General features: G+C 31.8%; 2 protein-coding genes across 3 annotated transcripts; one reads left to right on the top strand and one right to left on the bottom strand.

The window, feature by feature from the left end:
• Positions 1 to 5,809: 5,809 nt before the first annotated feature.
• On the bottom strand, positions 5,810 to 8,612 carry LOC124829210 (beta-amyrin 28-monooxygenase-like). 2 transcript variants are annotated; one of them, XM_088103513.1, is made up of 4 exons: positions 7,256 to 8,612; positions 6,797 to 6,904; positions 6,468 to 6,655; positions 5,810 to 6,375 (listed from the first exon to the last, which is right to left on the bottom strand). In XM_088103513.1, the coding sequence occupies exons 1-4, from the start codon at positions 8,187 to 8,189 to the stop codon at positions 6,079 to 6,081; spliced, it is 1,527 nt and encodes a 508-aa protein (XP_087959639.1). In that variant the 5' UTR covers positions 8,190 to 8,612; the 3' UTR covers positions 5,810 to 6,078. The 2 variants fall into 2 exon arrangements, with proteins under 2 accessions (XP_087959639.1, XP_047158626.1); XM_047302670.2 differs by lacking the exon at positions 6,797 to 6,904 and having other exon boundaries at positions 7,256 to 8,598.
• Positions 8,613 to 15,575: 6,963 nt separating this feature from the next.
• Positions 15,576 to 24,611, top strand: SMU1 (transducin family protein / WD-40 repeat family protein). The gene is made up of 16 exons (XM_047302673.2): positions 15,576 to 15,721; positions 15,931 to 16,141; positions 17,403 to 17,555; positions 19,021 to 19,069; positions 19,217 to 19,300; positions 19,629 to 19,732; positions 19,958 to 20,044; positions 20,195 to 20,248; positions 20,589 to 20,684; positions 21,346 to 21,473; positions 22,591 to 22,717; positions 22,796 to 22,855; positions 22,963 to 23,070; positions 23,383 to 23,483; positions 23,714 to 23,765; positions 24,307 to 24,611. The coding sequence occupies exons 1-16, from the start codon at positions 15,693 to 15,695 to the stop codon at positions 24,403 to 24,405; spliced, it is 1,542 nt and encodes a 513-aa protein (XP_047158629.1). The 5' UTR covers positions 15,576 to 15,692; the 3' UTR covers positions 24,406 to 24,611.
• The last annotated feature ends 1,970 nt before the right edge of the window (positions 24,612 to 26,581 follow it).

Here is a 26,581-nt window from a genome sequence, read left to right as displayed (position 1 = left end):
GGGGGTTGCGGTGGAGACAAGATGTGGATGGGGTTGGGATGACTAGTTTAGAGTTTGTCGACTAAGTGGAAATTGGGAGATTGGGGATGTATTCTTGGGTTGAATGTACTGAATTTGAGGGATTTGTTTGTGCTTTGATCCGTTTTTTTTTTTTTTGCAGATGAAAGAAAATCTTGAGATTAAATGAAGATCACGAGTTGATATCTTGATGTTGGGTATCTATTGGTATTGAAAGGGGTTGAGAATGAACTTGATGCATTGTGTAGGATGGGTAGGATGGGTAGGATGGGGCGTGAAGTTGAACCTAAATGGGTATGATGAAAGTCACTCGTCGCGAACTCTTCGAACCTGCAAGTAAATCCTTCATCGCCAGTCTTCCATCAACATCTGCATCTTCTTCAATATAGAGCAAACAACCCCTACCCCTCAAAATATTTTTTTTTAATTTAAATTTTACACGTCATTTAACTCAGAAAGCCACACATTCATATAAAATAGACACGTAGTACTGCTCAGTCCATGCTGTCAGTTGCACCGTTAAAAAATTAATGTTGTGACAAAAAATGATTTAATTGCACACTTTTTTCACAAGTTGGGACCACATTTAACTTTTTAAAAAACGTAGGACACACTTGAACATTCCCTCCTTTTCGAGGGATCAAAAGAGGTATTAAACCTTATATAAATTATTCTTCGCGTACCTTTTCAAGTGAACACGTATCATTTCAAATCAATATTCGTTTTTCTTAAACAATATATTTTGTTCATACGAACGTAACCTAAAAATGAAGTCCTATTAGATTTTATAAAAAAAAAAGTTATGCTTAAGAAAAAGTACTATGTGTATGGTAAATTGAGTATCATACTCACACATAACTATATTGAATAAAAGATTATCATCATCTTATGAAACTCTAATAAACCAACAAAAAAACTTGTTCAAAATCTATAATAATTTTATTCAAGATATTCATAAATAGATGTTAATTGGTTCAGAATCAAATATGATTCCTGTACAAAATTAAAGTAAGTGTTGTACATGTTTATTAATATTTTCTTATTGTTGTGAATTTTCTTATATTGTAAAATAACACTGATAAACATGTTAGTTAAGTACAATTGGGATCAATTTAAGTTTGAATTCAGTACAATTGGGATCAGTCTTTATTAGCTACAATGATTTAGAAAAAACTGAGTGTTACATAAGAAAAACAGAGGAGAGAGAAAGAAAAAAAAGTACGAATGTGAATTTAAAGGAGAGAAAGACTTCATTTATACAATTTTAAAATAGAGTACTAAACAGAAATTCACTCTTAACATAACCTAACAAAAATGCTTATCTAATCTCTACATTACAAATAAACATTTCTTTTGTTATCAAAGGACTACATGGTAACTTTTCACTAATTTTATGAAAATTTTATTTAAATGTTTAATTGCTTGCATTGTCCACAGTTTGGCTGCAACGTGTCAAGTTAGTCCATCTTTTTAAAAAAGTTTCAATTACGTCCAAACTTGGTTTAAAAGTGTCAATTTTGTCCAAACGTATGTAAAATTTGCTTCAATCAAGTCCCTTCCGTTAAATCCCATAAACGGACGTTAATTTTTTTTCTCTCTCCTCTGCTTCTCTGCTCTACTGCTTTGCTGCTATGCTCTGCTGCTCCTTTAGTAAAATGTTTTTCACTTATATTTAATATTTACATAAATTAAATCATGATCATGATGTAACTAAATGATTTTATCTAAATTATTATTCCACTTTTTTTTTACCAATATGCTACATATGATTTATTAATAGAGAATTGTGCCTGTTAATTGAAAGAAAAAATTAAAGTTATACCGTATCTATTAATTAAAATATGTGTGTATTTTAAAGTAAAATAATTTTATTAATCTCAAATATAAATATCTATCTTATATTTTATTATCTTAAAACTATTTTAGTAAATAAATTAATTAATAAATTATTTTAAATATATCCTATTATCTTATATATATTTTTAATATACTTTTAATGACGATAAATTATATATATATAATTAACACAAAACGTATAATTCTTTTTTAAAGAAAATGAAAATATGTAGAAACAGTTCAACCAATATTATACCAAAATAAATAATTTTGTAAATACCTTTTTAGTTAAAGAACAGAAAAATGAATTATTTGATTTTTAGATAATATTTTACTACGAATTATAATATTTTAATTATATTTATTGTTATTATTTTAATATAATATTTTACTACGAAAAGCAATTATCGAATGAAGCAGAAAATGGGTGTGAAAAGAATACTTTTTGTTTAGATTTAGTTTTCATGTTTTTGTAAGATAAATTAAAACCAAGTATAAATATATGAGAAATGAGAGTTTCATCCACAATCATTACTCTGTGCAGAAGTTCTGTATAACTTAGTCCACGTATACTGTTTTTTTCATTTAATATATATGCATAATATTTTCAAATTTTCTAATAATTGCTTAATGTATTATTTTATATTTTATATTATCATTATATTATTTTATAATGTCCAGAGGAGCAGAGCAGAGAAGCAGAGGAGAGAGAACTAAAAAATTAACGTCCGTTTTGGTGAATTTAACGGAAGGGACTTGATTGAAGCAAATTTTACATACGTTTGGACGAAATTGACACTTTTAAACCAAGTTTGTACGTAATTGAAATTTTTTTAAAAAGATGGACTACTTTGACACGTTGCAGCCAAACTAGGGACAATGCAAGCAATTAAACCTTATTTAAATTAATAAATATTCCTTTAGGCGGTATAATTGTAGTTATTTTAGAATTTGTCAATGAACTTAAAAATAAACTTTTCTTAAAACCAATCAAAACTAATAAAATAAAAATGATAAATATGTCCTAAAACCAATAAAAATAGGAGACTTACATTTTTGCAGAAACAATGTTGTAGTCTAGAGTCCTGTTGTGTGGCAGGTTTGGGAGTAAATATGATGGCTCACCTAAAGCACTTTCGGAAGGATCATCTAACACTGTACAAATAGAAGGACTCTCACCATCACAGAAATTGCAAGCTTTGGGCTGAATGTTCTGCCACTTGCAGATTTTGTCATGACAATGTCAGTGATCACTCTATGGATAGGTAAATTTCTCAGGATTTATTGTGTTTTATACTTTATAATACTATTTTTTCCTGATCATCTGCTTCATCATCATAAAAGCAACATTGGAAATTATGTGTAAGCGCTGCTGAATATACAGCTTATAGGGCCCATACCTTCATGTACTGGATTTTCAATGGTGAAGTACTGTTGCAATATGTCAAAATATATTTTAGAAAATTTTAGATATTATTCTTATTTATTTAATTTGTTATATTATCTATATCTTTACAAAGGATTTGTTTCGAAAAATAGACTATTCATTCAATAAGTTTTTTCATATATATCTAATATATATAAAGAGACAAATAATAAATAATATGAAAAAAATATTTTTATATGAATTCTAAGTTTTAATATTAAAATATTTGAATAATTTTTTATTTTTTATATATTTTTATTTTAAATTAAAATTAAAAATTATTAAAATATTTCTATATTTAAAGTATGTTTTTTTATGAATATGAATTTTTTTTCCGTTAAAATTTGATATATTTTAAGAAATTATACAGTAAACCTTATGTGTGTGTGTATATATATATATATATATATACATTATGATGCTTATCGTCCTTGTCCTTAATTCAATATGCATGCTTAAGACTTTGAATGTCAGGTGTTGTGCATTGTCTCTTTTGATTTATGAATTTGTAGTCCACTTATGTAAAAACAAAATTTAGTATCATACAATTCATTTATTTCAGCAGCCCTTTTAATTAGAAATTTATGTGTACGAATCTACAGTTTGCATTATATATATATATATATATATATATATATATATATATATATATATATATATATATATATATATATATATATATATAATATGGAAAAATGTGTATAGACTTCTTCACTCTACGTATACAAGCATGAGAGTGATGGGAAGAGAAAAGAAAAGATAGAGAAAAAAAAAGTGATGAGTGATGTAATAGGCCAATAAAAGAAAGATAAAAAATAAAACGAAAAGATAAAAAAATAAAATGAGAAATGAATTTATAAATATAATTACTCATGTAATATATATTACTTTAACTCTGTCCTTGTCCATGTTGATGTATTAATATAAAATTGTTTCAAATAAGAGTGTAAAAGTTGTTAACATCTCACTTTCTCATTCAACAAAATGACGTTAAACCTTGATAGTATTAATAGGATTTAATCAAAGTATATTCTCTCATTCCATCATGATAGACTTTATGATGATTACATAGTGACAATAAACTTTAATTAATTACTATATTAAAAATTAAATTCATTTTTGCTAGATGTTATTATCTCAACTACACTTAATCCTATATATAGTCAATCTTACATGTACCAAAAGTTTTTTTTTCCAAATCATCTTGTTGGGAAAATAGGAAAGAGTATTCTTAAAAAAAAAATTCCAACATCAGATCAATACCATTTATATCTTTTGAATGAATTGTGCTGAGCTGAGTTATATAAAATCTCCTAATATCATCTGATTCAAAAGATATTAGAATAATATAATTAAATATTATAGATAATCAGTTATTTAATTTGCAGATATTATATATATATATATATATATATATATATATATATATATATATATATATATATATATATATATATATATATATATATATATATATTAAAAATGATAGATAATCAGTTATTTAATTTGCAGATATTTTTGATATTATATATAATTAATTATTTTATTGTTTCCTCATTAGTATATTTTGCTATTCTATAAAGCTATCATTTTTACATAAACATTTATTTAGATTTAATAAATTATTTTATTTCTTTTTCTCTTGATATGATATGAAAGTCATGTATCAGTGGAGATTTGAGTCTACTGTATCATAATTTTCTTAATTCTCATACTCAATATCCTTGTTTAAATAATTAAAATGTGTATGAGATTTTATTTCGATTAATAATAAAGAACAATTTACATTATAAATGGAAAAAAATCTCAGTTAAGTTATATTTAAACTCATTACTTAATTAGATATCATTAGAGGTTTAAATCAAGATTAGGATGGATTCTAATAACTTTGATACCATATTTTAAATTGTAGTTGGTTTAAGATTAACATATTAAGTAGTTCATTTTTTACCAATTTTTATCAAGATCTTCGTATGTTAACAACTTTTTCACAATGAATTACGTGTCACTGTTTTATTGGATACATATACTAATCACAAGTTATCACATAGACAGTTGTAAAAATATTATAAAAAAAAATTGTTAAAACAACATTTCCTTTTAATAAACATGGAATTTCACACTTTCAAAAACACCTAGAGCTCTACTTTCCGAAGAATAATTATGTGTTATTGTATCTATTGTTGTCTCTCTGCAACTAAACCAATGCCTTTTTCATTCTGAATGTTTCTTTATGTATGTGCATTATTATTCTGGTCCTTGTCATTTTGCAAGCATGGCGTTTAGGACTTTCGGAGTATCCGACGTGTTGTGCGTTGTCGCTTTTGGTGTATGAATTGTGGTCCAGCATCTCCCTGTCCAATGAACATCCATTAATAGTTGCGTATGACAATCACGCTGCTTTTATAACAGTCAAACTATGCTGATTACATGAACCATGTCATTGATTGACCTGATAGCAACATCTCTTTTATAAGGATTTTACATGTACGAAGGGACTGGGACTTGTTCTTCAATTCAAATAGCTAGTTAGCTACTCAACATCACTTTTTCCTTTTACAAAATGACAACAATACATTCAGAATATTCTTATTACATTGTCTCATTACACATACGATCCTATAATCAATTAGCCAACTTTACATTTTGTTTGGGTCCTTTGTCGTCTTTACTATCATATGATATTGATCAAATTCTCCAATCAATCTGCACTGATAGATACTCTACACAACCCAAAGACTTAAATATTTCTTTTTCAAACTGTTCTTCTTGTTTACAATATCTGCACTTGGGAGAACTTAGTGGTGATAAAGACGGATAGATACTCCTTCTGCTAGGGTAGGTATTAGACCCCCTGAAACTTTCTCATCAGGATCTGTAACTTCCCACTTGAACTTGTTTATTAGAATGTGAATGAAATTGAGGACCACAAACCGCGTGTAGTCTTGTCCAGGGCAAGATCTTGGTCCAGCTCCAAAGGGTATCCAAGTGTATGGAGCAGGAAGAATGGTCCCTTCAAACCTTGAGGGGTCAAAACTTTCAGGTTCAGAAAAGTAGTCGGGATCCCTATTTGTCCCAACCAGTGACCAAAAAATCTGTACAAATGTAAACAGGTTAGAGAAAAATTTAATTTACAAGCTAACCTACATTAATGAATTCGTATCTCACAATCTTTAAACCAAGGTACCTTCCACCCTTTTGGAATAGTAAAACCTTCATATGCGATATCTGTTATGGCCTCTCTGAACACACCTGGTGCGGTTGGATAGAGTCTCATAGTCTCCTGTGCAACAGCCCATGTGTATTTCAGTTTCTGTAGGCTGTCCCAGTCTAGTGCTGCACCAGATCTTTTGAATTTTGTAATACCAGCATGCTCTGATTCAAAATAAAAGAAAGTATCATACATATATATGTATATATACTCTATGTTTTAAGAAGGAATATTAAATATATTTGATTCTTTTTGCCTTGTGTATCACTGCCATTTAAATTTTGGCTGTGGTAAGCCAACCTTACTTTGTTTAAGAATCTTGCATTCGGAGTCCAGAAAGAAAATCCAAAAACCCAAACTGTATTCTCCTGGCTTAAACCAATAACTTATCTCGCAGTACCTTAAAGCAGCTACTGCAATATTTTATACAGACAAAACTTAGATGCACTTTTTTAACTACCTTTAACATTGTTTTTTTAATTAAAACTGTATTCTCCTCGCTTAAACCTCTACCTTACCTCACTACCTTAAAGCAGGTAATATTTTACACAGACAGAACTTAGATGCATTTTCTTAAGTATTTTTCACATTTTTTTAAATTAAAATTAGAGTTTCAGTTTGGTAATTTGTATGAGAAAAGGGCTGGTGAAAGTTAACAAGGATGAAAGTCGAATTCAGAGTAGAGAATTGTACCAAAAGCAGCAAAGCAACCATATTCAAATTTTGTCCTATGTTGTGTATATATAATTACTATCTTAAATTACCGGATACGATTTTTTGGTAGATATCAGGCCTTTGTCCAATGTGTTTGATCATGAAAGCCAGAGTAATAGCTATTGGCATGTGGCTGGAATTCATCATCCCCATGATGATGTTGCTTATTTCAATTCTTGGCACATATTTTCCACCCTGCTCAGCACCAACTACGTGTGCTAGTAGGTCATCCACAATTTGCCCCTTGGACAAAGCATCAATCTTCTCTTTGATCAGAAATTGTATCTCTTTCCTTATTGCGGCCGAAGCCTTCAGTGCCCTACGGTATGCAGAGCCCGGGAAATTCACAGGAGCAGAGTAGATCCCAAAATACAAGTACTCAAACTCACTGCCCAATTTTGGTTCATCAATGCCTAAGAAGAATTGACAAACCAGTGTGAGGGTAAAGGCCTTCACCAAAGGGTACACCTTCACTTCTGTTTTTCCTTCCCAGTGTGTCATGAAATGTTGATGCATGGTTAATTCAACTTTGTTCCCCATGTACCTTGCTATTCCCTCAGGTTTCAGAATCCCCAAGATCTTCACTGGAGCAGAAGATGCAGCTTCTTGTTTTGGTTTCGAGTTTGGTGCATGTATTTGATCAGGAATATTGAAGAACCTGCGCTGAGTCTTCATGTACCAAACTTTGAGAAGCTTTGTCTCATTGGTGGAGACAAATTTGTGTGCTGCAGGACCAGAAAAAACCACTGTTGGCTCTCCCAGTATGTTTGTGTGGAAGATCTGTGAGGAGTACTTTTTGACCCTCTCTCGAATGAAATGTTCACTCTTGATGAACAAAAATTGGTAGGTTTCACCCATTAGGGGCCACCCAAAGCTACCAGGGGGCAAGGTTTTAGTGCCACCTGCTCTTCTTTTCTGAAAAACATACACACATGCAACCATGGTGATCACGGTAATTAACAGAGATTGCATGAAAAATTCCATTGCAGGCTGCAAATTCTTAGCACGATAGATGAGAGTGCTGAGCCTTCTTTTTATATACTAGTCATGGAGGTGGTCCACGTTTCTCTCTCCTCGCGTGTTTGTTGGGTGTAGAAATCCACCAACCAAATCTCATCCATTTTTTTAAAAATCATAAAAATTGAGTTTTCATCTCCTTTCATTGAGACACAGAACCCATAACTCACCACATTACAGATTTCCATCACCCAACACAAACACAATCACCAATCCATCACGAATCATCTTCAAGCTTTATCACAACTTATATGCCAAGTTCCAATAGACAACAGAGAGGGGAGATAGCATTCCATCTACCTCAAATTATAACAATTACATGTTGTGTTAAGTTGATTTATGAATTGTTCATTAAACAATCGAGTTTAGTGTCGAGTTTAGTGAGTTAATAGTAGTAATAAAGGATGTTAGTTTAATTTTAATAATTACCTAGTTTTTAAGTTGATAAATAAAATTTTGATAGAATGATTATTGAATTGATTTGTTGAGTTTATTCTTTGTTATTGAATTGTTGGGTAGAGTTGATGCATGATTATTGGATAGTTTTGCTTAATTGTTATGGTTAAATTTTAATTCTCACTTCCTTAATTATTAGATGAAGTTAAAAATTTGTTATATAGTTCATAGCACATATTTCTTAAGTTTGACAATTGGAATTGTTAATTTGATGTTTGTATTTATAGTAATTTGTTGGTGTATTTTTTTAAAGAAAATGAACACATATGTATTTATGTTATTGAGTTGTCTTTGTAAAACATAAATTTTTACTTAGTTAATCGTTAAAATAAGTTCAAATTTAGATATTTAGCATAATTTTTCAACTTCACCATTGAGATTGATAATTTGATGTCTATATTTAGAAAAATTGGTTTTAAATTTTTAAAGGAATTGAACATCATCTTATTTATATTTCTCAGTTATTTATGTAAAAGCTTAACTTTTGCTTATTTAAATGTTGAATTCTGTAGAAATTTTTATACATAGTTTCTAAGTTGTATTTCCATACTTTGACAATTATAATTTCCAATTAGAAGTCTATGGTTAGATAAATAAATATCTAACATTTTGAGAGAAAGATAAGCCTCGTTTTGTTACTGTTTGTTTGGTACTTGTTTAGTTAATCATTGAATTGGGCTGGAAAACTTAATAGTTAATCTTTCACATATTAATCTTCATTATGGTTGTAGGGATCTTCAAATGGAAGTTTGTAGTTAGAACAATTATTAGTTGCATATGATTTCCTTATTTTAGGTTTCTTTTATTTGTTTACCTAGTTTTGAAGACCATTAGTACTTTGGTGTGTTAGTGGGTTGTTAGGTACTTAATTATGGTTTTGGTCTAATATGGAATGTGAAGTATGCATGTTGTTGTATCATGAATGATGAATGAATGTGATATGGAATGTAAAGTATGTATGTTGTTATAATCTGAATGATGGATGAATGTGATATGAAATATAACGTATGTATGTTGTTACATTGTAAATGATGCATGAGTGTGATATGGAATAAAGTATGCATGTTGTTATATTATGAATGATGGATGAAAATGATATGAAATGTAAAGTGTTGGAAGTCCCACATCGATTAGAGATAACGCCAAATTATAATATATAAGTGGGTGCAAACCTCACCTGACAAGATGTTATTAGACCACCCATTAATTTCTATTCTCACACTCGAGATGTTTATACCTCGGCGTGAAGGGGGTGTGTTGGAAGTCCCACGTCCACTAGAGATAAAGTCAATTTATAATATATAAGTAGGTGCAAACCTCACCTTATATAACCGATTTTGTGGGGTTAGTTAGGTTTAAAGTCAACTTCTTAACATGGTATCAAAGCTATGGTTAGAGCCTATCCTATTAAGATTGATGAGACATTTTATTCCACTCGCTAATTTATACTTTCACGCTCGATATGTCTATTGATGAGGCATTTTATTCCACTCGCTAATTTATACTCTCACGCTCGATATGTCTATACCTCAGCGTGAAAGGGGTGTGTTGAAAGTCTCACATCGACTAAAGATAAGGCCAGATTATAATATATATATATATATATATATATATATATATATATATATATATATATAAGTGAGTGAGTGCAAACTTCACCTTACAAGCCGGTTTTATGGGGTTGAGTTAGGCTTCAAAAGCTTTGGATTTGGATATGGTGTTATGTATGGTGATTTAAGAATAATGTGAATTCTTATATGGACGTAGCGAATGTAGTCATTCTTAGGATATGTGATGTATTGAGAGGCGATGTAGAAACTATCCTGACTTGGCTTGAATCTTACTAATGTAAAGTAAGATATTTAGTTGTAAGAGTCAAAAGAAGTTCATAATTGAACTCACTTTGTCATGGTCTGACGAAGAGTGGGAAGCCCTACCTTAATATTGTTGCATCCTTTGGATGTCAAAGCATGTAAATATATAGCTATAACTCATGAGAGGATGAGACAAAGATGACAGGTGCAAAGTGTTTACGTCACTCAATACACTAGTATTGTAGAAGTAGAATCAAAGGTTTGTGTTGCGTTTATGAGGATTGTGATGGGATGATTGATGTCGTGTGGGTTCTACCATCATAAACATTTGATTTTTGCTATTCACTCATCACTGGTAAAAAACTGTTTTCTAACGCGCCTTGTAGGCATCAGTTTTACGAAAATCGAAACATACAACAACGTGGTGACATTTTTGCAATTCCAACAACTTTATAGGCCTTGGTTCAAGAAGAACCGAAGCATAAAGTGTATATTACCTCAGTTAATATAAGAACCGATATATAATGTATGGCATTTTCCCGGTAAATCATGTGAAAAACATCTACGGCATCGATTGTCTTAAGACCCGAGGCCGTAGGACCTTTACAAGTTTGAAAGAAACTTTTATGCTTCGGTTTTGTGTGCACCGGGGCGTATAGTTCACAATATTGCTTTTATATTTTCACAATTAACCCTAAGTGTTTCTTCGTTCTTCTACTGTTTCTTCGTTCTTCTTCTATCGCCGCTGCATCCAAGAGCTTCGCTGAGTCCAGCTTTCTTCTTCCTTTGCATCTCCACCATTGTTGTCGCTGCTTGCCGCGCCTCCCCCGCCGCTGCTCGTCGCGCCTCCGTGGCGGTGCTCGCCCTGCCTCCGTCGTGTTTGTGACCGCCTTCTTCACTCCTCCCTTGCTCGTTCATACCGGTTTGTACCTTCGTCGCGGTCTTACCTTCGTTGCGCCGCGTTCTCCACCACTGCTCCTCTCCCTTGCTCGGGTTAAGCAAACTGACGTTGTTCCACCTGTTCAATCTGCGAAGAAGCCTGCCCAGCCTAAGGAGTCGAAGCCCAAACCTAAGGATGAGCCGAAGAAAGTGGCTAAGCCAGAGCCAGAGAAGCCCAAAGAAGAGGCAGAAGATGCAGAAGAGGAGGCACCCAAGCCCAAACCCAAAAATCCCCTTGATCTTCTTCCTCCAAGCAAGATGATATTGGATGAGTGGAAAAGACTCTACTCAAACACCAAGACCAACTTCTACGAGGTTGCACTCAAAGGTATTATATGGCTTTCTGTGTTTTAATTTTGTCATTGCTAGGAGGTAGTATTTCACGTGTTTTCGAAAGGTCCTTGCTTTCTTCATCACGTTGCTAGGTGTTTTTCTTTAGCGGATGGATCTGGCTCGCAAGTATGCTTTTGGAAAGATGCTTGTAATTGGATCACAAGCACCATTTAAGGTGAAGGGGTTGTGGCTTTTCCGCGGACAAGAGATTCCACAATTTGTGATTGACGAGTGTTATGATATGGAGCTGTACAAGTGGACCAAGGTTGACATCTCTAACGAAACTCAGAAATAGCGGGTGAATCAGATGATTGAGGATTATGAATATTGTTGCTTACTTTGTAGATGGCAAAAAGGAAGAGTTCAACATGGAGAAGGTTGATGTTGTTTGTGTTTGGATTGAATATGATGGTGAAACAGAAATACTGAATCTCACAATATCTCCTTATTTGGAACCAAAAACCAAGCAAACCTCTTATATCTGAGGCTGTTGACATCAAATTTGTCATGAAGGAGAGCATGTTTTTTGGTTTCTCTGCATCAATAGATAAGAGGAAAGCAAGTGCTCATTATATTCTGGGGTGGAGTTTTGCGTTGAATGGGGTTGCCCCTCCATTAGATTATGCACTACTTCCAAAGCCACCACCAAAGGAGAAACACTCACAGTCTTTTCCTTGGATCAAGGTTATAATTGGCATGTTGTCTACTTTGACATTTACCTTGTTGTAGCTGAGATTGAAAGCTTAGGAAGATTGAGGCACAAGAATTTGGTGAACCTTCAAGGGTGGTGCAAGCACAAGAATGATCTCCTTTTGGTTTATGATTACATTCCAAATGAGAGCCTTGACTCTCTCCTATTCAGCAGAAGCTTTGTTTTGGATTGGGATCAAAGATTCAGAATTCTCAAAGGTGTAGGTGCTGGGCTGTTGTATCTGCATGAAGAATGGGAGCAAGTGGTGATCCATAAAGATGTGAAATCTAGCAATATTAGTGCTTGATTCTATTTGATCAATAGTTTCATGAATGTGGGTTTTAGTTTTGACGGGAAAGTATTTCTAAAATCTGATCTGAACAAGAATATTTGATATCCTGTGATGCTAGGGATAAATTTCAGTTTATCAATTGCTTATAACACTTGAATATAATGTTGGACAGTTTGTTAGTTTGTTGGATATGTGAGGAATCAACATTCAAAAAACTGAAAAAATCATTATACTATGTTGACTATTGGTACGCTTGTCAAAAGTTCAACATGGTTGCAAATAGGAAGGAGACAAATATATATTTATATACTCATGTATTTAGTTCCTCTCCTATATGAATTTTTATTGTTTTAAAAATAATTAACTTTTTAAATTTTGAGGAACCGTGAATATTTACACTTACGTATGGATGATTATTGTTTATGTAAAGATATAAATCGACAATGATATCTATCGATTTAGATAGTTACATACAGTGAGTCTATAAAAGACATTTTGAAAATTCAACTTAATCTAATTCTATGAATATATATTATAAAAATTAAACTCACATATTTTTTATAAAAAAAAATAATATTATAATAGGATAACTAATTTTTCTACATTAATCAGTGCGTATTAAAGTTAGGACTCAATACATATAAATATTGTAACTATTAAATTTTAAAAAGATGAAATTGATATAAAGACGAAGGACATAAAAATAAAAGATAAAAATTATATTAAGTGAGAGAGTAAGAAACAGAAATAAGAGAAAACAAAGACATATATATATACGTTAATAATTTATGTGGAGTGGATGACTCAATTAACTTTTTTTAAATACTTTAGAAAATCAAAATAATAATAAATAGTAAGTTTAAAGATTATATTAAAAATACTGATGTCAGGTGAAAAATCAATCTTCCCTTTTAATTATTACATTGATCCATCTATATAATCTCAATTATTTCTTAAATAGACAATCTATCACGATTGATAGAAATATTAGCAACTTTTAAGTGCGTGAAATTGTCTATACCACATTTCTATTAGTCTATCGACATCACATAATTTATTTATTTTTCTTTATGGTTATTATTTTATGTTGTCACCCTACTATAAAACAATGGCCAGATTTGACTTTTCACAAATGTCCTATAATCAAATGTTTTCATTTTCTTTTAATGAAAGTGGGCTCTTCCTCAAGTTTCGGATTTTCAGCTTTGTAGTTAAACTTGAAAATAAAATCTATTACAACAAAACGGAAATTGAGTTGGCATTCATGTAGAATAACTTTAATTTTGTAAACAATAAAATAACTTTTTCTTATAAAATTTATTTAATGAAAATGTCATTCCTACGTGAGAACAAGAAGAACAAATACTATCAATGATATCTTAATGAATAGTCAATAAAATACATACGGTATTTATGTATACCATTATATAGAGTAAATATTACATGAGTGTATACAGCGAGAAATTTGGTTGTTCCTTAGAGTCATGCAGAAATGAGTGACTGATCCATAAATAAGAGGTTCAACTTTGGTAAGTCTGGTATAAAATCTTTCCAATGACCTGGCAGATCACACACTTTCGAAAACGGTGATCTCAAACCAAGAATCACATAATTATACTTACGATATGTGGAAAATTAAGCATTACATCTTTGACTTGAAACTGAAACTGTTAACCATTTGTGAGTGAATAAAAAATATTTTCACTTAGTGTTCTGAATGCATAAAATATTTTACCATCTTCATTGTAGAATGCTCGCTTTTCAGCGAACACACCATTAATTAGTTTTATGAAGAAATATTTTAACACTAAAAAATACAAACATTTTCTAGATAAAAGCAAAAATAAAACATAAGAGTTGTTTTCTGCATGAAAATTAATTCTTTGAACACCATAATAAAGAGTTAAATAATAAAAAATAAGAAGTTTAATCAGTTCATTATGCAGTGTTTTAAATGTATAAGGTATTTGTGAGCGTAGATTTCTTTTAATGGTAATTTTTGTTTGGAAAATATTTTTTTAACAATTTTTTTACAATTGGTTATGTGGTACTTCTTGATTGGTCTGTTCAAATATACGAACGAATAAAATAGTGACACATGATGTATTGTCAAATTCTTTTTTTAAAAGTTGTTAAAAAAAATTGTTTATCCTTTTGGTTTTAAATATTTTGGTTACTTTTTCTATGATACGTTGATTGTGTGCACAAACTTTATATTGGTAAGTTCTTGAATTATATATAATATTGATACCGATTTCTCACACACTCGTTTTTTTTATATATTCTCTGTCTATAAATTATTAAAGATCAGACCCAAATCTAATGAACTTTGATTTGAATAATCTACGACTAGTTAGATAATATTTTATTTTAGGTATATTCATAAAAATTCAAAAGTATGAATTGTGGGTTTGAATACTACAAAGTCTACTCGAAACCAAAATTAAATGAACAACATTATTCATACATAATAATAAAATAAATTTAAACTATAAAATAAATATAATTTTAGTTTTTAAACTTTCATATCAAATTTAAATTTTTTATTATTTCTAACTTTGATATAATTTAATTTTAAAACTTAATAAATAAATAATTTAATATAATTTTCTTAACTTAATTAATAATTTATTATTACTTTTATATATTATATGACATTTTAAACTAATATTTAAAATATTTATCATTTCACATATTAAGTTAAAAAGAATATAAAACAATTCCTCAAAAACAATCTAGGCCCTAACCATGTGGGTTATTGGGTTTGACCCGACCCAGACCAATTTGCTAACAGGGTTTGTTGTTCACAAGGGCATGTTTGTTGGTACTGATATTATGTCATAATATGAACTTTGAAACTGGTAAGTGATAAACAATTGTTTCTTTGAATCTGCACTAAAACCCTACCTACACTCCCTAGTGGAAGTTCATTCGACATATCAGCAATGTCTACCCTCGAAATTGAAGCTCGGGAGTAAGTATCTTTTACTACATCCAATTTTTACATAGTATTTGCATCTCATTTACGAAGTTTTGAAATCGGGAAATTTAATTTTCTTCATTTACCAAAACATATGTTTCGATTTTGTAGAAAGTCGTCCAATGGTTCTCTCGCTCAATAGTTTTTATTTTATTTTTTTTTGTTAATTTGTGTTATCGTTAAATTTCGTTTGCCCTTCGCAGTGTCATCAAAATCGTGCTTCAGTTTTGCAAAGAAAATTCGTTGCATCAGACGTTTCAGACGTTGCAAAATGAATGCCAGGTTTCTCTGAACACTGTTGACAGCATTGAAACCTTTGTTGCTGACATCAATAGTGGGAGATGGGATGCTATATTGCCTCAAGTTTCTCAACTCAAGCTTCCAAGGAATAAATTGGAGGATTTGTATGAGCAGGTAATTTGTGACAAACTTTGGTTTATGATATATAACTACTAGTTGTGTAGTGTATAACTGTATATCCGCTTTATCACAGTCTTCCAATGCTGGTTATGGAATTTTTAACGTCTTTTAGACCCTTCCATCATATGAACAGTATGAATTGGGTAATAAGATTAAAATGATGGGCTGAAATGTTGGTATAGAGGGTGGTGAAGGTAAAAAGCGTGACGGTGTTCACATAGGAAGGGCTGGGTAATGTTGCTAATCAATCTGCCTAACCTAGCTATGTTTTTGGTCAGCCTTATGACATTTGCTCTTTGTGCATTGGTGGTTCTCTAGCTTTTAAGTGCATAATCATTTGGTTGTTTCTAATATTTTCTGTGCTATGTCAGTAGTTTAATAATTTCTTAAACCCTTTACTTTGGGGAAATAAAGTGTCTGTTTTAATTTTGGTTTTTTTTGATTGGAAATTAGGAACTGATGTTGGATTTATGAGGTTGGCTTGGTGGTTAGAAGGAAATGAAGGGGAGGTGGAATAACTCAAGGATTATGTTGAAGATCCTACATTAACTAGATATAAGTCCAAATTACAATATATAAGTCGTTTTGTGAGATTGAGTTAGGTTTAGAATATATTTTCTAAGATGGTATCGAAGTCTATCTTAGTAAAATTTATTGTACGTATTGCGTCACTCATTGTTAGGTCGGACCACTCACAAATATCTAGTCCCATGCTCAACATTTATAGTTCTTGGTGTGAAGAGAGTGTTGGAATTTCATATTGACTAGGGATGAGATCAAATTACAATTTGGATGCAAACTTCACCTTTCAAGATGATTTGTGAGGTTGCATTAGATTTAATGTTCACTTTCTAATAGGTTTGATTCCTTCTGCTAACATTAAAATTAACATATTAACAACTAACACTTGCTTATAAAAAGAAAAAAAAATCATTTATCTTTGAAATTCTAGGTAGTTGCCAAATGAGGTTGGATATTGTGGCAATCTAATTATTCCCCTCCATTGTGAAAGTGATGCTAACAAATCAAGCTAAATAGAGAATGGAGTTGATAAAACATGGGGCCTTCATATATTTGTTGTGGGTCAATTGCCCCCCTCAGGGATGTGATATTCAGGAGCTGTCATTCAGCACTGTTTGACTGTTTGATATTTGTAAAATCCTGCCTTATACTCACCTTGTCAGTATAACACTGTAATGATGATGTCTGTATCAGTCAAGTTAGTGATATTTCAAAATTTCATACATGGTTGCAGATTGTATTAGAAATGATTGAACTTCGAGAACTGGACACTGCTCGTGCAATTTTAAGGCAAACACAGGTGATGGGTGTAATGAAACAAGAGCAGCCTGAAAGATATTTGCGTCTTGAACATCTCCTAGTCAGAACTTATTTTGATCCAAATGAGGTTAGTACGTAATTTTTTATTATATTTGCAATTTCCTGTTTCTAACTTAAGCCACTTGTTTCTTATGTCCCTCAAAGCTATTTGTATCTGCAATCCTCTACAATTGTATCATCATTCCACTTCAATTTTATGGATATATAGCAGAAAATGCAAGTCCTAGTAGACCATGCATTTGGAGACTTTACTCCAGACCTGGGCTCAGACAGTGCAATGGTTGACAAGAGGCAGTTATTGTTAGGACTAGCAGTTATGTAACAGTAATTTTAAGAATGCAAAGTTACAAAACTGCCATGGGGCAATTGTAGTTAGGAGATATGAAGCAGGGGAGCAGATTTCATGTGTTTTGTATTCTGGAGTTTTAGGGCAGAAAGTCTGTTCTAAGACATTCGTCGGAGCTGTATGCTTTGGATAAGCCTTGACTCTGTATTTAGTAAAGTCAGTGTTTAATTTAGGCAGTATTTTAGTAAATAAATGAGCCTCATGCAGAGATTAGGAAGCCTTTGCATCCTTACTTTTCTTTTATTTTTTGGGTATGGTAGGATGGAGGGCTTTAAACTTATGAAATACAAACTCCAACATGGACAATAGATGCCATTAATGAAGTTAAATATACGCAAAATAGCAGAAGATCTAAAATAATAATCAATATTTGTGTATTCTTGTGCACTCACTTTCCTATGATAATAACAAGCTAATACATACTGTCAGACTTTGTTTTCTAACATTCATACTATGTTTTTAAGTTGACTTCACTTAATATTAAAATATATAGATTTTTTTTAATAATACTACCATACTAGTGTCCTTGAAATGTCCATTACTTTGGAGGTGTTGGCTTAAGTGTTTAATAATTTGTTGGCTCCAAGCAGAAAATAAAATGATTAGTGTCTAACATGTGTTGTATAGTGAATTATGAAAAGTGTTGAAAGAATTAATATTGGATGAATGAAAAGTTACATGATGATCTTCATTTTGTTTCTCTCATTTAAAGATTTCTCCAATGAGGATAATATCTACTTAAATTGAAAACTTTTCCCTTCCTTCCATTCCCAACAATCACTTTCTTAAATATATTTTAACTTCTACTTCAATTATTATGGCACAAAAGTCATATAAGACCTGGTAGCGGGCTTGCTTTATAGACCCAGGAATTCTACTTTTTATTATTATGGTTAATGGTGTTTTTAGTACATGAAATATTTTTTGAAATACCCCCATTTTAATTCCAATTAGTGGGGAGTGTTAGCTTAAAGTATGAGCATTTGAAGAAAAAGGAACGGAAACTATTGGTTTTAGAACACGGGGACAAAATTTGGAAATTTTTCAAGGACTAAAAACACCATTATCCCTTATTATTTGCTTTTCAAAAAGAGAGTATAATGACAACTTCAAAGCTTTATTTGTGGCCATGTTCTTGTGTTTGTTTCTTTACCCAAGGATTCATGACTTGCGTCCTATATGACAGGCTTATCAAGACTCAACAAAAGAGAAGCGACGTGCACAAATAGCCCAAGGTTTTTGTCTTTAACATTTGTAGTTGTTACTAAGAAGTTGTGATACTACTTTTTTTCTATCGTAATGAAAACTATTTCTAGATTTGAAATGAAACTTCATTTCTTTTGGTTTTCACCTTAAGAACTTCTATTTCCTTGCATTTTCAGCTCTTGCAGCTGAAGTTACTGTAGTTCCACCATCCCGATTAATGGCTTTAATTGGTCAGGCTTTGAAGTGGCAGCAGCATCAAGGTAATTCATGGTTATGAAAAATAGGATTCATTTTCATGGTGATCATCTGCATACTTATTGTTTTTCTTATGTTTCTTAATGCAATTCACTATATGTTTTTAATTTGATTTCACTATTTGCCATTTCTTTGAATTTTGGATTGGTAACCAGTACAAAAGTCTTTACCTGGCCATTTCTGCAACTTAATTGTCATGGCTAGATTATATTGAATTTTGAATGCTAGGTTATATTTGTCATGGCTAGATATGATAAATGTTTATATCTAATGATGATGTTTATAGAACAATTATTTACATTTTGACTGAACTATGCTTTCCTTTGTTCACAGGGTTGCTTCCTCCTGGAACACAATTTGATTTGTTTCGTGGAACAGCTGCTATGAAACAAGATGTGGATGACATGTATCCAACAGCTCTTTCACACACGATAAAGGTATCTTATCCATATTTAAGGCATTCTTTTATGGAGATGAGATGTGAACAACAATGAAGTAGATAGAGAAAACAAAAATGCAGAACCATTGGGTTTCCTCTGGGCTTTTGTTGAAAAATATTTCTGATACTGCACAGATCCAGCAGTGCATGTGGTACAGAATGAATCAAGTTTGCTTTCATAATCTAACCCTTCTATTTCATTCCTGCTTATGTTCTTGCTTAGTTTGGGACTAAAAGCCATGCAGAATGTGCTTGCTTTTCACCAGATGGGCAGTTTCTCGTGTCATGCTCAGTTGATGGGTTTATTGAGGTATGCATAATTTGTGTTTAAAGTTGCATTTTCAGCTGCTTTCTTCCCATTTTTCTGGTCATATTTCTTAGTTTGGGGGTTACATAATTGGAGTTTAAAGCTTCCTTTTCAGTTGCCTTTTTTTTTCCTGATTTTTGGGAATATTTCTAGGTTTGGGATTACATAAGTGGAAAGCTGAAGAAAGATCTCCAGTACCAGTCTGACGTGAGTGAGTTTTTATTTGAACAGTTTTACCTTCTATTGATAAAATGTCTTGTTTATGGTAATTAACTCATTTGGAAACAAATTTAATTTTGGCTTTAAGATGAAGTATGCATTTTGGTATTTAGTATATATAAATCTGTGCATGTATTACACATTTTATTCATGAAATTGCATTTTCTTTCATAATACGACTGTGCTGATCATTCTCTTCCTCACTATGTGTTTAATATCACTTGCAATTTAGTTATACATATAGTTTTATCAGTCATTTCTATAAGGAAATATCTTGGTGTACTGTAAGTATTCTCCTTAGACATTATCTGATTCCGTGAACTTGCAGGAAGTCTTCATGATGCATGATGATGCTGTGCTTTGTGTAGACTTTAGCAGAGATTCAGAAATGCTTGCATCTGGTTCTCAAGATGGAAAGATTAAAGTGAGTAAGGCATCTTTGCATTTAAGGTTGCATGAGCTAACCTTTTGAAGAATTTCTTATATTCTTTATTTTGTATGTGTTTATGCATGTGTATATTTGAGATGTGCACAACACTTCGATATTTCTATGAAATGGAATTAAGCTACCATACATAATTCATATGAAAATTTTTAGAATGTACAACTAGTGTCAAATTGTGCAACTAATTGAAAAAGGTTCCGATAAAATAGGGATGTGGGATCTCGAAAGTTCACAATGTTGCTGGTAACCACAATTCATATGGTAGGTAACTTGGGTATATTGGTATAAATTTGTGAACAAAACAATTAACAGTTTCCTTTTAGCATGACCTAGTTGGGATAAATTTTTCAATAAACAATTAAAGGAGAAGAAAATTAATTGGTGCATGAATTAAAATCAACCTTTTGGAGACTAGAATTACTACAAAAAATGTTAATTGTACCTAAACACTATTAATGCCATGATTTGTGTTTATTACTTTACATGGTCCTACTTTATCTTTTAACTTGTAACATGTGGTTCCTTGAATATATACTGGTTTCCATGTGCATTTTGTTGCTGCTGTTTTTGAGTGTTTATGCTTCCAACTCAACTGTTAATATGTGAAACTTAAAATTGTATATTTCACATTTCATTTTAGGTCTGGCGTATTCGAACTGGCCAGTGCTTGCGGCGTCTTGAACGTGCTCATTCCCAAGGTGTCACAAGTGTTTCCTTCTCTCGTGATGGAAGCCAGTTATTAAGCACTTCATTTGACAGCACAGCAAGGTTTTGTCATTTAATTTTACTTATTTTACACTGTCTACAGGCCATCAGTTCAACTGACTTAAATTTTAGGTTTGAGAGGTTCTTTTAAGATGTTAACAAGGACATGAATGACCAAATGATTAGAAGTTGACATTATTATTGGTAGGCAATAGCAAGCCTAAAATCCCCCGTACAAATGTGGGGTTGACAATGCAGTCATTGGTGAAAAGCACTGTGGTTGCAATATATTTTGGTGAAAAGCACGGTGATTGCAATGTGTTTTTCTTTCTAAACAACTGCTAAATTAAACCTACCAAATATAATTGTCATGAACCAACTATCTGGAAAGGTCAAAATGGTAGCTGAGAGCACAAGATTGCTTTATATATAACAAGCCACATCACATCAGATCTCTTTGTGCTTTAAGTATAGACGAAGGAAAATTTAACTTAAAAATAACATAATTAAAGTCACGTCATAAACATCATATCACAGGGTCCTTAGAAAATAGTACACCAAGTAAAAACAATTGACACAACAAGAATAAATTGAAAACCTAGTGCTTGTTTCGTAAGGTCCTTTTTTAGGAGATGTAATAACTTTTATATTTTCTTTTCAAAGTTATCCCAGGAAGTTGGATAAGTAGCAGTTATTTCTCTGAAGTTAAACCAAACAAAATCACTTTTCCTCCTTTCCCCCAACGTTCAGTATGTTTGGATTTCTGTTGGGAGGGCTCAAACTTACGTTGAAACCAATTTCATTCTCTCACATGCTTTTCCGTTCAGTTGCATTGGAATGTGTTCCAACAATAAAACAGACACAATAATAATTCTCATCGTCATCAAGTGAGACATATCCTGTTTCCTGTATTTAATTCTTAAGATATTTTCTTTGTTCTTCATTCAAACAGTGGAGTTAGAGCTTGTAAGGGGAGGGTTGTTAGAGATCGAAGGGATTGTTAATGAAATTACTCATTTCTGTGCTGCTCTTCAGCCCAACTCCTTGTTCAAATCTTTAGTACTGCCATATATATGTATGATATATATCAACATTTTGTATCTTTATATATTAACATTATAAAATGCTTTAATAAAATATTAGCCACTGGTGAGTGAAAAGGTTCTTTTTTTTTATGTAGGATCCACGGTCTCAAATCTGGAAAGATGTTGAAAGAGTTTCGAGGTCATACATCTTACGTAAATGATGCAATTTTTACAAGTGATGGGAGTCGTGTTATTACTGCTTCAAGTGACTGTACGATCAAGGTCAGTTACTTGGTATAGTACCTGGAAATTCCATGTTTATTGGGTGTTCATAAGATGTATTTTTCCTCCTTATTGTAGGTCTGGGATGTGAAGACTACAGACTGCATACAAACTTTTAAGCCACCTCCTCCTTTAAGGGTATGTCTTCAAAAATCTACTATTATGGGCTTTTTCCTTTATATTTTCTGATGTAATCTTGACAATTTTGTTCAGTTGTCTAATTTCTGATTTCTTTGGACGGTTAGGGAGGTGATGCTTCAGTCAATTCTGTTCACATTTTCCCCAAGAATACTGATCACATTGTCGTTTGTAACAAAACGTCATCCATATATATCATGACACTTCAAGGACAGGTATACTTACGAGTGGATGACTGGAAATTATTTATTTATACTTTATTCCGCCAGTGTCTTGATATTAATAATATTAAGGATGTTGCACTGTCCTCCTTAATGGATGTGTTTGTTCTGACAAGGATTCCAATTCTGCATATTCATGCTGGCTGAATATAGGCATTTACTTAAATGTGGACTGGAGAAGCTTGGGCTTCATTTCCTTTCATCTGTTTTTAACGTGGTGTTGTAACAGCATATTAGGATCTAACTGCAAGTTATGAAACTTGAGTTCATCTCTATTTCTGAGCATTATTTTCTGTCAATTGATAGGTTGTAAAGAGCTTCTCATCTGGTAAAAGAGAGGGCGGAGACTTTGTTGCAGCCTGTGTTTCACCGAAAGGGGAATGGATTTACTGTGTTGGTGAAGACAGGTATCCTGATTTGTGTATAATATGACAGCTCTTCATATATTCTGGTAGACAAAGATTTTAAGTACATCATGTATGCCTTATGATTGATATTTTCCCTTTCTTAAGCTCAATAACTTAACCTGATTTTACAGTAACTTCTGGATGATGTTTACCAAATTAGTAATATTTTTCCAAATAATCTAAGCCCGCCAAATATTTTTAAATTCTTAATGGGATGACAAATTTCGCAGGAATATCTACTGCTTCAGCTATCAATCTGGAAAATTGGAGCATCTAATGAAGGTATGAATATTGAGTTAATTCAAGATTAGATCTATAAGTTTGTTTCAAATTGGTCTTAATTTCCATAGATATTGTTTTTGTTGCAATCTTGCATCTGAAAGAGGGTGTAAAACTCAATTGATAAAGAGAATCAGACTTAGCCAATATCAGATTATGTTTATTAGACGTAACTTTCAGTCTATTTATACCAGATGCTAATTCAGACAGTGCATATCAGACTATCCGAAAATATATTGTGCATTTGCTACATTTATCTCGTTGAATCTTGTGTCAAAACTGGGATGTTTGTTTACAATTTGCAAACACTAACTAGAACCAGATTTGGCCCGCTTCTCATGCTGTTTTTTATGCATCACTCATTTCTTCAGATAAAACGTTGTGCATTCTATGTTGATGAAACCCTTTGGCTATATATTGGTTAAATGAGATTTTATTTTCCGGTATTCTGTTTACACGCAATATGCTCCTTTTCTACCGAGGTTGTTATAGCGATAAATATTTTTTTTAATGATATAATGAAATTCTTGGTGTCCAATGGCAGGTCCATGAGAAGGAAGTTATAGGGGTCACTCACCATCCCCATAGGAATCTTGTTGCAACTTTTAGCGAAGACTGCACAATGAAGTTGTGGAAGCCTTGAATACTTTGGGGTTATTTCTATCTTGTTAACACAAATGAACATCTTTGTAATTTCTGCAATGTATATAATGCTCTAGAGTTTAATTTGAATGTATTGTTAGTAAAATTAATTTATATTATTCACCAATGACGTGTTAGTTGAAAGCCGGTGCTGCGTTGGAGTTATTGACTGATTGAAAATTCAAAATATCTATTTGCATTCTTTTACTTCCGTTTTATTTTATTTTTAAATCTATCCTTTTGTTGAAGTTATGTTATAAATATATTTTTCATGCACATACGCAATAGTAAAGAAAAAAAAATGACATTTTATATTATTTTATTTTTTAATAACGTGTATGGGACGTGGTCCTTGGAACTGAATAATGCTGAATACAGTATTGGTTTACATGAAGCATGCAAGTCTATATGCTGAACAATACAGAATACTTTGTATTTATGGGGTACATAAAACTGAAGGGTTAAATATGTTTTTAGTCCCTTAACTATTAAGCGATTTTGATTTTAGTCCCTACTCAAAACATTGATGGCATTTAGTCCTCGTAGTATTAAAACATGTAAAAATAGTCCTTAAAAATGGACGGCGTTAACTTTTGGTTGATCTGGCAAACGGCAATGTCACGTCCTCCGCCAGCTTCCTGTTCTCTATCTGCCACGCGGCGTTTTCTAAGCAGAACACTCCGATTCAAAGTTTCACTTTCCCTTTCTTCCCTCTCACCTTGCATATCTCATTTTCCTTCAATCCATGCCTTTTATTTTCGCTTTCTTTCTCCAATTCGTCTAATTTCACCATCGTTCGACGCGGTACATTTGCTTTTCTCTCTCCACGTTTCTTCCTTCAATGTGCTCTGCACCTGCCATGGATTTGGGGTATTTTGTTTCGAAAATAGAAATAATGAATGTGTGCTCTGTTTTCGGTTTTTGGTTGTTTGGGTGGAATGTTTGGTTTTGTTTTTTATTCTGTGAGAAATAGAAGGAAACCTGGGAACTGCATCTTGGTTTAGGATTCTAAGTTGTTGTTTATGAAGTAAAGATTTTGGGGCAATTTTTCGTGGAGAAAGAAATGCAGTTATAATCTTATTTAGGGATTTAATGTTTTGCTTTATAAGGAGGGTAGTAATTTTTCATGTATGCTTATAGCTTGATTTTTGGTTAGAACCGAGTACATTTGGCTTGTGTTTTTAATAATTGTATTCAGTTGTGTTCATTTTGAGTGGATTGTGCCTCCCCTGAATTCAATCTAAAAATTTCCGTCTCTCGGAGGATTTATTAGGTTAGGCATTTCTCTCAGAGGAAGATGAACATAGGGTTTTCACGATATAAGCAACGTGGCAGATAGAGAACAGGGAAGCTGGCGGAGGACGTGGCATTACCGTTTGCCAGATCAACCAAAAGTTAACGCCGTCCATTTTTAAGGACTATTTTTACATGTTTTAATACTACAAGGACTAAATGCCATCAATGTTTTGAGTAGGGACTAAAACCAAAATCGCTTGATAGTTTAGGGACTAAAAACATATTTAACCCTAAAACTGAATAATGAATAGTCATTCAAGTATACAGTTTCAAAGGCCATTTATTATATTCCCTTTTTTTTTATTAAGTTAGATACTTAATAAGTTAAATATGTTTTTCAGTTTTAAAGTTGATGCTTAATTTGGTTTAAGATTCGTGAATATATATATATATATATATATATATATATATATATATATATATATATATATATATATATATATGAATGAGACAGTGTTGAGAATGATTATTTACAAGATTGAAGAAAAGTATTGGTTTGATTATATTTTATTTCTTAAGATTCGGTGAACAAAATGAATTGCATTGAATTATACTATTAAAAATTGTATTGAATTGGACTGCATTATATTTGAATTAAACTTTCAATATTTTTTAATTAAATAACTAAAAAAATACAATATTTATTCACTTCATTCATAATATAATATAGGTTTCTAGTAAAAAAAAACATTTGAATAGAAAATATTTGTCTCCATAAACAAATATCTTAATAATTTTATAACAAATTTTCTTCCTAGTTAATAAAAAGGGTTAAATATGTTTTTAGTCCCTAAACTATTGGCCGTTTCTGGTTTTCGTCCCTCTTTCAAAGTAAGGTACAATTTGATCCTCATTCTTTTCGAAACGTTCGTTTTAATCCT

Source organism: Vigna umbellata, chromosome 1 (assembly GCF_029865625.1).
Source record: "Vigna umbellata cultivar VRB3 chromosome 1, Vumbellata_1.0, whole genome shotgun sequence".
NCBI lineage: Eukaryota > Viridiplantae > Streptophyta > Magnoliopsida > Fabales > Fabaceae > Vigna > Vigna umbellata.
The sequence above is the reverse complement of the archived record's forward strand: the minus strand, read 5'-3'. Positions and strand labels throughout refer to the sequence as shown.